Source organism: Danio aesculapii, chromosome 2 (assembly GCF_903798145.1).
Source record: "Danio aesculapii chromosome 2, fDanAes4.1, whole genome shotgun sequence".
NCBI classification, from domain to species: domain Eukaryota; kingdom Metazoa; phylum Chordata; class Actinopteri; order Cypriniformes; family Danionidae; genus Danio; species Danio aesculapii.
Window position 1 is genome coordinate 10,803,586 of NC_079436.1, and position 14,932 is coordinate 10,818,517.

At 37.1% G+C, this 14,932-nt stretch overlaps 1 protein-coding gene across 4 annotated transcripts in view; it reads right to left on the minus strand.

Moving 5' to 3' along the window:
* The window catches only part of fgf12a (fibroblast growth factor 12a), a 122,197-nt gene that overhangs the window by 54,292 nt on the left and 52,973 nt on the right, over window positions 1-14,932 (minus strand). For all 4 annotated transcript variants that reach the window (XM_056472614.1, XM_056472607.1, XM_056472599.1 and 1 more), the window contains one exon: window positions 12,198-12,308. In XM_056472614.1, coding sequence (XP_056328589.1) covers window positions 12,198-12,308 — 111 coding nt within the window. The remainder of the gene's footprint in view (window positions 1-12,197; window positions 12,309-14,932) is intronic.

Here is a 14,932-nt window from a genome sequence, read left to right on the forward strand (position 1 = left end):
TTTCAGAAACAGAATCTAAAAAAAAAAAATACAGAAATGATGTTTTATGATTTTTTAACAATTTATTTGTAAATTACTGTGTCAAATAAGTATTTGATCACTTGCTTTTCAGCCAGATTTCTTACCCTCAAAGACCTGTTATTTTGCTTTTAAATAGTCCAGCTACACTCTGCTCATGATTTTCATTTAGTAGCACCTGTTTGAGGTCGTTAGCTGTCATAAAGACACCTGTGCACCCCAAAATCAGTCAAAAGTCTAAGTAGCAACATGGGCAAAACCAAAGAGCTATCAAAAGACACAAGAGACAAAATTGTAGACCTTCACAAAGCTGGAAAGGGCTACGGGGCAATTGCCAAGCAGCTTGGTGAAAAAAGAACAACTGTTGGAGCAATTGTCAGAAAGTGGAAGAGGCTAATGATGACTGTCAATGTCCCTCGGCCTGGGGCCCCACGGAAGATCTCTCCTCGTGGGGTATCAATGATGCTAAGAATGGTCAAGAATCAGCCCAGAACTACACGGGAGGAGCTGGTCAATGCCGTGAAGAGAGCTGGGACCACCGTTTCCAAGGCTACCATGAGTAATACATTAAGACGTCATGGTTTAAAATCATGCATCGCAAGGAAGGTTCCCCTGCTTAAGTCACCCCATGTCAAGGCCCGTCTGAAGTTTGCCAGGGACCATCTGGATGATCCAGAGGAGTCATGGAAGAAAGTCCTGTGGTCAGATGAGACCAAAGTAGAACTTTTTGGTCTTAACTCCATTCGCCGTGTTTGGAGGAAGAAGAATGATGAGTATCATCCCAATAATACCATACCTACAGTGAAGCATGGGGCTGGAAGCATCATGCTCTGGGGGTGTTTTTCTGCACAGGGCACAGGACGACTGCACTGTATAAAGGAGAGGATGAACGGGGCCATGTATTGTGAGATATTGGCCAAAAACATTCTTCCCTCAGTCAGAGCATTAAAGATGGGTCGTGGCTGGGTCTTCCAACATGACAATGACCCAAAGCACACAGCCAGGAAAACCAAAGAGTGGCTCCGTAAGAAGCATATCAAGGTTCTGGAGTGGCCTAGCCAGTCTCCAGATCTAAATCCAATAGAAAATCTTTGGAGGGAGCTGAAACTTTGTGTTGCTCAGCGACAGCCCCGAAACCTGACAGATCTAGAAAAGATCTGCATGGAGGAGTGGGCCAAAATCCCTCCTGCAGTGTGTGCAAACCTGGTGAAGAACTACAGGAAGCGTTTGACCTCTGTAATTGTTAACAAAGGCTTCTGTACCAAATATTAAACATTTTTCACTCAAGTGATCAAATACTTATTTGACACAGTAATTTACAAATAAATTGTTAAAAAATCCTACAACATGATTTCTGGATTTTTATTTTTAGATTCTGTCTCTGAAAGTGGAAATGCACCTATGGTGAAAATTCTAGACCCCTTCATGATTTTTAAGTAGGAGATATTGAAAAATCACAGGGTGATTAAATACTTATTGACCTCACTGTATATATTTTTTTAATAGTTCAGATAGACGCCATGCTTTCAGTTTCATATTTGACAGCAAATGCCCATTTACCGGTCATACTAACAATTCTCTCTTCTTATAGCTAAATATGTGCCTATTACATAACCATAATGCACTGTGATAAAGCCTGGTTTGTTAGTTCATGGTATCATGTAGATCATTGGATTGGTTTGTTTCAACCAAGCCGAGTCAAAGACTATAGAATACACAAGACATGTCACTCCTATAGTTTTGAATGGGGAAATTGTAATGATCAATATAGACTGACAATTCTCTGGGAAAGGGGCTCGGACCAGACGTGAGTTTCTGCAGATTTTGTGGAATTTGAACATTTAGAAACGAAACTAAAGTGACAGTTGTTGTTTAATTCCTTTGGTGATTCCTAATATGAAATTTAATCAGAAGCTTGGCAAGCATTTTTGGAGAACTTGATGTTTCCCCAATCAAAAAGAATGTCCAAGCATACTGAGGCGTTTCAAAGATATGAAATTACTTGTCTTAAAGGAACTTTGGCCAAGACCACCTCATTCAGGCAATCTCGGATTATTGTTTTGGGGCAGATCCGAGCACAATTGTGGGGTTGACATACGCCCAAACAAACTGAGCTAGGGGGGCAAACATGACAGGTTCCGAAACAAACGTACAGTATAGGCATAAAAGCACCCTTAAATGAGCATACTTCCTAAATAAAGATAAAATAAAAAAATTCAACAACTACTGGTTCTGGGCAAGGGGCCTGGGATTCACCACCTCCAACACAACTTCATAAGGACACTACCTTATATCCTGACAATACAGACTCTCCAATTTTTTATAGCAAGAGAAATCTTGGACACAGCAGAGGTGTCTCAAATATCTTATTAATTGGGAGAGCCACAAATCCAAGGATTAATTATACTGGATCCATCCCTATATCACCATCCACCAGAACCATACAAATTTCCCCCTTCCCCCTGTGGACAAGGCCAGTTGTTGTATCTAAGTCACAGGTCTCAAACTCGATTCCTGAAAGGCCGCAACTCTCCACAGTTTTGCTCCAACTCTAATCAAACAAAGCTGATCCAACGAATCAAGGTGTTCAAGGAAACTACAGACTATTAAACAGGTGTGAACTGGAGGTGGTTGGAGCTAAACTCAGAATGTGGCCCTTCAGAAATTGAGAAATTGAAATTAAGTCCTCTTTTTTTGTCATTTATTGTCAAGGATTTGTCAGACTCTCCTGTTACATACAGATCCCACTCTCCAGTACTAATCATCCACACATCACCAATTGCCCCTTGGTGAATTAAGCAGCCATAAAAGCATGCACAACACACATCAGTCAGCATCTGGCCTCTAACAAGGATAAAAACTGCTTACTTGCATACTGCGCTTTGCATGTAAGCTCCAATTCTCCAGTGATCTCCCTTGTAAACTTCAGCGATCTGCCTTGAATTCCCCACCAATGTCTCTTGTAATCACCATCAATCTCTCTCAAAGTCTCCAGCAACCTTCTTTTTGTCATTTCAAGTGATCTCTCTTGAAGTCTACAGTGATCTCCGCATATACCTCCCTCACTTTTGTCAAGTTTCTTCTCTACTTTATTTATAAAGCACATTTAAAATAGCCGAAAGATTGACCAAAGTGCTTTACAGATAAGAAACAGCATCATTTGACGAATATGATCACACCGGTATGAATAGAAAGTTTAGTGTGTATCATTTCCTATCTACCAAAAAAATAAATTAATTTTGCTCAGTTGGAACCAACAAAGGTCTTCAACATCCGACCTGTTCAAACAACTTTAGAATGAAACAATGCTATTAGAACAATGCACACATCCTACTAAAGAAACAAGAGGGGATGTCTTTAAAAAAATATGGATGCCTCTAATAAACCTCTGACCACCTCATATGTGTTTTCACCAAGCACCTCACAGATTTTTTTTTTTAAAGAAGTATGGGGAACTTATAAGAAAGTGTCTGGTGCATATGAAGAGGGAAATATTGTGTCTCCTAGACGTTTTAACAAATTTTTGAAAATTAAGCTTGTTTGGGCATATGTAAACCCCACAATCGTGCTCGGATCTGCCTAAAATAAGATTGCCTGAAGGAGGTGGTCTTGGCCAAAGTGCCTTTAAGGCAAGTAATTTCGTATCTTTGAAATGCCTATTGGGCAGTATGCTAGGGCAGTCTTTTTGAATGGGGAAACATCAAATTCTACAAATATGCTTCCCAAGCTTCTGATTAAATTTCATATTAGGAATCATTAATGGAATTAAACAACAACTGTCACTTTAGTTTCATTTCTAAACATTCAAATCACAAAATCTGCAGAAATCTGTCTGGTCCAAGCCCCTCCCCCAGAGAATCGTCAGTCTATATCGATCACTGATTGGCTCCTGTACTAGAAGGTGAGGCTTCATTCACCATATTGACCGTAACACTTTCCCCCTTTCAAAACTATACCAGTGACAAGTCTTGTATATTCTATAGTCTATTACATAAATCTTGTTTTGTTTAGGTGGTTTAACTAACAAATATCAATCACATAAATTTTATTAGTTTAATGATACTAAAGGTAAGTAATCCAAATGAATGGAAATTTTTATATGCAATCAGAATACATTACTCTTATATGTTAGGCCTAAATATTTTTAAATGCATACCCAGCAGGCACACAATTGTATTTGAATTTGAGGATGGGTAGATCGTAGTGTTCATGTGTCCTCTGAATACAGGTTACAAAAAATGGTATGGTTGATTATTTTTTTCTTTATTATACAATATCTGTTCTGTTGATTTTGAATCTTGCACCTAACAAATATCCTTATTTAGAAAAATAAATTAAAAATAATCCTAAAGGAAATAAAAACTAAACTAAAACGAAATAATTCGAAAATATAGAAACAAATAAAAACTAGTAAATCTGCCTCTAAAAACTAATTAAAACGAACTGAATTTAAAAAAGAAAAAGTCAAAACGAAGAAACTAAAACTAATGAGAAATTAAAAATTATTATAACCTTGATACCAACAGACCTTTAATAACCTTTAATGAATAAAATTAATTATTATTATTATTGTTGTTATTGTCATTTTTACTGTAATTATTACTATCACTGTTATCAACCATTGTTTTCATTGTTTTGTTTAATTTTATCTATTATATGTTTTATTTACAATATCTATATTATTCTTGCTTCATTGTTTGAATCATGCGGTATATATATATATTTTTATGTTCTCTTGTTAATATACTTTGAACCTGTCCACCCAGTTACCTTTACATCCACACACACACACACCTGGCTGTACCTGACTATTTTTAATGTTTTTTTTCTGTTATTTATTTTTCAATTTGTATTTGACTCCATGTCATTTCTGTACTTTTTTGCGTTGTAATAAAAAAATGGAATATGAACGATACAAACATACAAAAAAACAAAACAAATATGAATAAAGCAATTTAAATACATCTATCCCATAGAGATCTTTTACACAGTTTGTTCTTCCACAAGAGACAGCACAAACTATAGGGAATGCAAATGCTTTACGCTCCACCTTATGAGCCATGAAATTACTGCCTTTGTTAGATAGCCCTACAAAAAAAAGAGGATGACTCATAGAAAGAGCGCTGACAACAGAGAAGTGCTGCAAACCTGGTTAAGTGGGAATGCCCTGCCTTTGGATACACTGTATACACTGTAACACTTCTGAACTCATCTACTCTTACCTTTCAATAATAGTTCGGATAAGAAATGATACGATTTAACATTAGCTGAAGTTTTAAAACAACATTATCCTTACTTTACTACAGCAGTTACATAATTCCCACTTAAAAATCGTGCAATTTTTATCAATGTTTTAGGTTAGATTATCTAATAGCATTCACACACTTGACAACCCAAGCAAATTTGCTTCCTTTGCCCACCTGTCCTGCACCAACAATGCACTTTAATGCTGCATGCATGTCAGAGTAAATTTGCATAACATATGATGCATTTTTTGTAAGCAAACTGGAGGAAAAGCACTTTAACTACATTGCTTAACAGCTTTAATAATCTAGGCCATGCAGCAAACTTCTCTTAATTCTACTGAGTGTATATGTGATGATTACAACAGTAAAATTGTAGTTTTACTTACAAACTATACAAAGAACCAGACCTATTATTGATTTAATAATACACAAATTAATAAATAATTTACCCCAAAATTACAATTTATTTACAACAGACTCTCCCTCAAGTGGTTCCATACTTTTATGAATTTCTTTCTTCTGTTGAACACAAAAGAAGATAGTTTGAAGAATGTTACAAACATGATACCATTGACTCGCATAGTAGGAAAAATACTATGTAAGTCAATTGTTACAGGTTTCCAACATAAAAAAACAACTTATTTTGTGTTCAACAGAATAAAAGACATTCAAGCAGGTTTGGAACAAGTAAAAGGTGAGTAAATAATGACAGATTTGTAATTTTTGGGTGAACTATCCCTTTAACTGAACAATTAACTATTCAAAAATAGATGTTTCAGATGCTTTTGTTGTTATGATCACGATAGAACACAAAAGTACAGCTGTTTTATTTTGCATCAGTAATATGTTTCCTGTCCCAAAGCAAAAATGAATGGTCACACATATAGTCTTTCACTAGTTGGGTTTTCATATGTATATTATATCCCTGTTTTATTAATTACAGTGTGTGTTAAAACTATATTCTGATAATAGATTTCCTTGTAAACATTTTTTTAATTTTATTTGAAGACTTTTGTATAGTTAATGCAGGTCCCATAGCATAAATTTACCCCATAAAAGTGGAAAAATGTGTTTTTATGAACCATGGACTCCATTTGAAGGGGTAGTTCACCCAAACATTTACATTACCATCATTTATTCTCCCTCATAGGGCTGGCCGATAAACATATCATATCGAATCACAATAAATTTTATGTCAATAGCAATGATAAGCTCTGGACATTTTTACTCAATATTCATTCTAAGATCACGTGGGTTTCCTCCGGGTCCTCTGGTTTCCCCCACAAGTCCACACACATGCGCTATAGTTGAACTGGGTAGGCTAAAATGTCCGTAGTGTATGTGTGTGAATGGATGTGTATGGATGTTTCCCAGTGATGGGTTGCAGCAGGAAGGGCATCTGCTGTGTAAAACATATGCTGGATAAGTTGGCGGTTCATTCCGCTGTGGCGACCCCAGATTAATAACGTGACTAAGCCGAAAAGAAAAGAATTAGTGAAGTTTATTTATAAACTAATCTCGAGAGGATCACCTTTTTTATGATTGCTTGCGACTGGTCCCGCATTATTCAATTTATGATTCACCAATTAGACGATTCCTAAGCCACTATAAATACCCTAAGTTCCATATAACAGCCATCTTCATTTTGAAGAATCCTCCCTTCCACCCCTACTCCTCCTCTTTTCCTAGATGGGTGACAATGGTGGTCTAGTGGTTAGCACTGTTGCCTCACAGCAAGAACGTCACTCGAGTCCTTACCAAGCCAGTCCACATTTCTGTGCGGAGTTTACACGTTCTCACATGGTTTCCCCTGGGTTCCCCGATTTCCTCTCACCATCCAAAAACATGCCACCTAATTGACTAATCCAAATCAGCACCATAGACATGCTCCTAGTAAGTAGTTATCTCTTCAGAGCAATCACTATCTGTTTAGCTACTACAGCAGGGGAGTTCTCGAGATCTACCTGAGCTCAAACTCCCCTCTCACCTTGCAAACGGGAGGGAGCCCCGGGCTTGAGGATCTTTTGAGCTCAGGGCTCTCTCCCGGGACAGCATGCCAAACAAGCTTTATATTCAATCATCAGCTAAGTGTGAACTCTTGAAATGATCCTAAAAGCCAATCACGCAGCAGAAATATGCAACAACAGGAATCTATAATTGTATTTATATTAAAGATTTGCTAAATTTTTGGTCGTCCAAATCGGCTGAAATTACCGGAAATCGGTCGGAAATAGGTCATGCTGCATCACCAGCAGTATCTGCTTTCGGTCACTGGATACTCTTTTTAAAGTGGAAGCATTAACAACTTATATCAAAATATTGATCGATATCGTCAACAATATATCGTTATAAAATAGAAAAAATTAGAGATTACATTTTTGCCCAGCCCTGCTCCCTCATGTTGTTTTGAACTTTTATGAGTTCTTCTTTATGATATTTTGAAGAATGCTAGTATCTGGCACCCATCGATGTCCATAGTAGGACAAAACTATTAATGGACGTCAATGGTTACCAGCTACCAGCACTTGTCTTCAAATAAAGATAAAAACTCAAATAGGTTTTCAACAAGTGAAGGGTGAATCACAATAAAATTTATGTCAATAATGATGCTCTGAACATTTTTATTCAATATTGATCCTAAGATTGCGTGGGTTTCCTCCAGGTCCTCCGGTTTCCCCCACAAGTCCAAAGACATGCGCTATAGATGTATTGGCTAAGCTAAATTGTCCATAGTGTATGTGTGTGAATGACTGTGTTTGGATGTTTCCCTGTGATGGATTGCAGCTGGAAGGACATCCGCTGCCTAAAACATATGCTGGATAAGTTGCGACCCCAGATTAATAAAGGGACTAAGCCGAAAAGAAAATGAATGACTGAATAAATGATTCTAATAGCCAATCACACAGCAGAAATATGCAACAACAGGAATCTATAACTGTGTTCCTATTAAAGATTCGCTGAACTTTTAGTCGTCCAAATTAGCCGAAATTATCGGAAATAGGTCATGCTGTGTCACCCAGTATTATTTAGCACTATCATTTCACTTTCCCGCCAGCAGTATCCACTTTCAGCCATGGTTGGGATATGCATTTTAAAAGTGGAAGCATTAAAAACTTATATTGAAATCATTATCGATATTGTTAATAATATATCGTTATAATATAGAAAATAATTATCGAGATTACATTTTTGCCATATCGCTGAGCCCTACTCCCTCATGTTGTTTTGAACCTTTATGAGTTCTTCTTTACACTATTTTTAAAGATTGTTGGTAGCTGGCACCAATCAATGTCCAGAGTAGGAAAAAACAATCAATAGAAGTCAATGGGTACCAGCTACCAGCGCTTGTCTTCAAATAAAGATAAAAACTCAAATAGGTTTTCAACAAGTGAAGGGTGAGTAACGATGACAGACTTTTCATTTTTGGGTGAACTATCTCTTTATACTCTGTTAATAATAATTCAAAAGGATTTGTGTTTAAATAAATATTGAAGGATAAAAATGATGACAGATTTATATTTTATCTAGCCCCATTTCTTTTTTGTATATTTATTTTTGCCCACTACACCATTAAAAGATTGCGCATTACATAAACAGACTAAAATGTTTATGTTTAATTAGGGCTGGACAATAATTCGATATCAATATACATCGCAATAGTTTTTTTTTCAATAACGGTGATAATATTTTTGAACCCATTTCCAGTATTTCGATATAAATTTGCATATATATTTTATTATATATATATAAAATATTATACATAATCACTTGTTACTGAATGACGTCAGTGCTCAGCTGTCAGAAAGAGCATGATGTCACTTGCATGATGACGTACATCACGGACACGCTGCCAGCGCTCAGCAGTTGGTTAAGCTCTGTCGAATGAACAAGCCTCCACAAGTAAGAATGCAGACGAAATAGTTTATAGGAAAGGAAAGACTACTGCAGTGGTGTGGAAGTGGTTCGTCTTTTTAGGTTTCGATAATCTTATAGTTTCGGTGCTCTGCAGCTTCAAACCAGCGATGTCGGAAGAGAAGGCAATGAAGCAAACACAGATGGTTATGAGGCACCGTGTAGGATTTAAATCAAACTTCGCTCATCAACACATACATAACACATGCATATACACCTATAAATTACTCGCATATACACCTATACTATTGAATGTTCAAAACATGTATGAAACTTGCGCATACACATATAAACTTACACCAGCATAGACACGCACGTAGATATAAACTCAATCCTTGCATAAACACCCACATTAAAACACACACATGTACAAGTCGATCCTTCCATATACTCGATCATCACATAAACACCTAAATTAACACTCACACATAAACTCTCTGCATGCTGGCATATAGCACTCGCGCCAAGTTAAAAAATAAAATTCACAAACATATTTATCAGGAATCTAGTTATTGCAAAGCTGACGAAATGAAAGAATGCGATTAATAGAGGTATTAAATCTGTTAAATAATAAAAACGTCTTATCATTCATTCATTCGTTTTCTTTTCAGCTTAGTCCCTTTTATTAATCCGGGGTCGCCACAACGGAATGAACCACCAACTTATCCAGCACGTTTTTACGCAGCGGATGCCCTTCCAGCCATAACACATCTCTGGAAAACATCCATACACTCTAATTCACACACATACACTATGGACAATTTAGCCTTCCCAATTCACCTGTACTGCATGTCTTTGGACTGTGGGGGAAACCGGAGCACCCGGAGGAAACCCACGCGAACACAGGGAGAACATGCAAACTCAACACAGAAACGAACCAGCGACCTTCTTGCTGTGAGGCGACAGCACTACCTACTGCGCCACTGCATCGCCCCCGAAAATGTGTTATATAAAATAATATAAAATATTAGTCTATATAAATAGACTCTATAAAATATAGAAGACATATTTTGTTAAACCTTTTTAATTTAATTAATTATACACAAATATAAATAGACAGATAGAACATCCGCTGCCTAAAACATATGCTGGATAAGTTGGCGGTTCATTCCGCTGGGGCGACCCCAGATTAATAAAGGGACTAAGCCGAAAAGAAAATGAATGACTGAATAAATGATCCTATAGCCAATCACACAGCAGAAATATGCAACAACAGGAATCTATAATTGTGTTCCTATTAAAGATTCGCTGAACTTTTAGTCGTCCAAATCAGCCGAAATTATCGGAAATAGGTCATGCTGTGTCACCCAGTATTATTTAGCACTATCATTTCACTTTCCCGCCAGCAGTATCCACTTTCAGCCATAGTTGGGATATGCATTTTAAAAGTGGAAGCATTAAAAACTTATATTGAAATCATTATCGATATTGTTAATAATATATCGTTATAATATAGAAAATAATTATCGAGATTACATTTTTGCCATATCGCCCAGCCCTACTCCCTCATGTTGTTTTGAACCTTTATGAGTTCTTCTTTACACTATTTTTAAAGATTGTTGGTAGCTGGCACCAATCAATGTCCAGAGTAGGAAAAAACAATCAATAGAAGTCAATGGGTACCAGCTACCAGCACTTGTCTTCAAATAAAGATAAAAACTCAAATAGGTTTTCAACAAGTGAAGGGTGAGTAACGATGATTTCATTTTTGGGTGAACTATCTCTTTATACTCTGTTAATAATAATTCAAAAGGATTTGTGTTTAAATAAATATTGAAAGATAAAAATGATGACAGATTTATATTTTATCTAGCCCTATTTCTTTTTTATATATTTATTTTTGCCCACTACACCATTAAAAGATTGCGCATTACATAAACAGACTAAAATGTTTATGTTTAATTAGGGCTGGACAATAATTCGATATCAATATACATCGCAATAGTTTTTTTTTCAATAACGGTGATATTATTTTTGAACCCATTTCCAGTATTTCGATATAAATTTGCATATATATTTTATTATATATATATATAAAATATTATACATAATCACTTGTCACTGAATGACGTCAGTGCTCAGCTGTCAGAAAGAGCATGATGTCACTTGCATGATGACGTACATCACGGACACGCTGCCAGCGCTCAGCAGTTGGTTAAGCTCTGTCGAATGAACAAGCTTCCACAAGTAAGAATGCAGACGAAATAGTTTATAAGAGAGGAAAGACTACTGCAGTGGTGTGGAAGTGGTTTGTCTTTTTAGGTTTCGATAAACTTATAGTTTCGGTGCTCTGCAGCTTCAAACCAGCGATGTCGGAAGAGAAGGCAATGAAGCAAACACAGATGGTTATGAGGCACCGTGTAGGATTTAAATCAAACTTCGCTCATCAACACATACATAACACATGCATATACACCTATAAATTACTCGCATATACACCTATACTATTGAATGTTCAAAACATGTATGAAACTTGCGCATATACATATAAACTTACACCAGCATAGACACGCACGTCATGTCTATGTCATAATTGTAAAATAAATGCTAAATATTCAGCATATACAAAAAAATAAAAATAACAAACTATCTCTATAAGCTGAGTCTAAGAGTTTTATTTATTTGATAGTTTATTTCACATTTCTTGATTGTAAAGGCTAAATAAAAATAAAAAGTGAACATCATTTTTTTTGTACTGTTTTTATTAATTTTTTTAAGTTGTAGGAGCCTGGAGGTATTATAGACTTTGCCAATTGAGTTTGCAGACATTTGTGGGTACAGACATCCATTGTATGCGTTCTTGGCAGTTTTTTCCTGGCTTTTTAATATTATCCATATCGATATCGGAATTCTATCGTATCGACCGAAATTAACAAAAATATCGAGATATAAATTTTTGCCATATCGTCCAGCATGTTTAATAATGGCGACTAGTCCCAGTCTAGCTTATTTGTAATCAGTGTGAAACAATGAGCTACATCTTGAATGGCCTGCACATTTGCTGCAGTTTCGATCACTCACTGTAGTCGCTGTTCTCATCCTTGATGCCGTCGATGGATCCGTCTGGCTGCATCTGCAGGTAAAAGCCCTGCTGGCTGAACAGTCGTGTCACAATGCCTTTCAGCTGCGGCTCTGGAACAAATAAACACACAGCCCCGCACCCAACCCACATTTTTATCAGAATCCACCCCAACACATGGCAATTGTTTCATCATGTCAGCAGATGTTAGTTTAGGATGAAATTAGCAGTCTGAAATGATGCCTTCTTGTCTGATGGATGGCAGTGAATGAATGCACTTGTGAATGTGTTGATAAACCTCGGCGTATTTGCTCTTGACGACCTCATAAATCAATTTCACAAGTAACACCAGCCGTTAGAAGACCATCTGCAGCCGTAACAGGTGTTTCCTGTGTGGAGCGGTGACCTGCGCAATAAAGCTTTAAAGTCGGCATGAAGTCAAAATTTACTTCTCTTATTTTAATATGTATATAGTAGTGCTTGTTATAAACGATGTATCTGTGCACTTCATTATTTTGTAAAAGTGTATTTGACCTCATAATCTTTAATCAAATACTATAACCTTCGCTCCCTCAAAACAGCTTTTCTTAACTTCCGGTCACAAGGAATGCTTTAGGGCGGGGCTATCAGTGATTTAGGGCGGAGATATCAGTCCTTTAGGGTGGAGCTATCAGTCCTTTAGGGTGGGGCTATCAGTGCTTTAGGGTGGAGATATCAGTCCTTTAGGGCAGGCTATCAGTGCTTTAGGGTGGAGCTATCAGACCTTTAGGGTGGGGCTATCAGTGTTTTAGGGTGGAGCTATCAGTGCTTTAGTATGAGGCTATTAATCCTTAGGGTGGAGCTATCAGTCCTTTAGGGTGGAGCTATCAGTGCTTTAGGGTGGAGATATCAGTCCTTTACGGCAGTGGTTCTCAAACTTAAGTCAGCGACCCCAATGTAAGATCGTCAAGAACTCGCGACCCCCCCACTACCAAAGCATATACAAACAATAAAAATAACTTCTTTTAAGCTGTCCACAATATTTTAACTATATTTACTATAATTCACAGGGCTCGAAATTAACATTTTTGCTTGGTAGCACTGGTGCTCCTAATTTAAAAAATGTAGGCACACCAGCCAAAATTTGTCGCACCCACCAATTATGAGCACAGTTACTACAAGTTTTATAAACATATTTATTGCATTTGAAATCAACACTAACCAAAACTAACAAGCAAAAAAAATATATATGCATGCGTGAGGAAAATATGTCTTAATGAAATCCTGTTATCACAAGAAAATACATTTTTATAACATAATTGAGTGATCAAAAGATACACGGACCGCTAACACCATGCACTGCTTGACATGAATGAATCTGTTAACGATGATGGTGCTGTTTTCTCACGGGTGGTGTCTGATATTGCACAGATGCTTTTGATATTTACCTTATCATTTGCATTCGTCATATTAATAGCAATACTGCTCTTTTCATGAGCTGCAATATTAGTTTAATCTTAGTCAGTGCAAGCCCTTTTGTGATGGTGTACGTGGTGTTAACTTTAACATATAGCTGCCACTTGCACGGCTGACATTATCTGGCGATTAAATGAAGGATTAAACAGAACCTCTTGTGCTTAAAATGTGTAGCAAACAGTTACCTGAAAATTCCGTCCCACAGACTTTATAGTGAATGCTTTAGTCATTTTCAGAGCGGACTTAAAACCCCTGGAAGTCTTTTATCCACTCTTCAAAAAGTGTAGATGGTGGATTAACATTCACAACATGATCAGGAATCAGATGTGCCATTATTTGTTGCTTTGGGTAGTTTCTAAAACTAAATCTGTCAGTGTTGTTTTCATTCTCATCTTCAGCGCTTTACATTTTCGCAGTTGTCACACCTGTCATCTGAAGGCAGAAGGCGTTGACTGAGTAATTGACAGCTTATTTTAACCAATCCATTCACGTTCAGTTCTAGAGCAGTGGGCCAATAAGAAGAGCGTGATGGCGGGCAAGCATTACAGGCTTTGTTTACTGCAGCAGGTTGACATGACAACTGTTTTAAACGGTTCCTGGGCGCTGCGTTTCAATTGTAAAGATGCATTCTGCCTGAATGTGTCCTAAATACTTTATGAATTCATCCTGATATTTTTGAAGTTTCCTACTTTTGTCTGATGGAGTCTTGCTCTTATGCTATTTCAAAGTAGACTGTCCCGGTTTTCACATCCAGATGCATGCTGTATTGATAACTAGCGAGTGATTCGCTGCACATTTGTGATGTTCCATTAATTTTTTAAAATACTAATCAGTAATATCTTTTTAAAAATCTGAAAATATTAGCTTTCACTTGTAATACTGAAAAATATATATTATAATCACTGAAAATTACACTATTTGTAAATCACTCTCGCGACCCCTTGAAATTATTCTGCGACCCTCGCAGGGGTCGCAACCCCCAGTTTGAGAACCACTGCTTTCGGATAGAGCTATCAGTGTTTTAGGTTGGAGATATCAGTCTTTTAGGGTGGAGCTATCAGTGCTTTAGGGTGGAGCTATAAGTCCTTTAGGGTGGGGCTATCACTCCTTTAGGGAGGGGCTTTTAGTGCTTTAGGATGGGGCTATTAATCTTTAGGGTGGAGTTATCAGTCCTTTAGGGTGGGGCTATCAGTCCTTTTAAGGTGGAGCTATCAGTGTTTTAGAGTGGAGCTATCAGTGCTTTAGGGCAGTGGTTCTCAATCTGGGGGTTGCGACCCCTGCG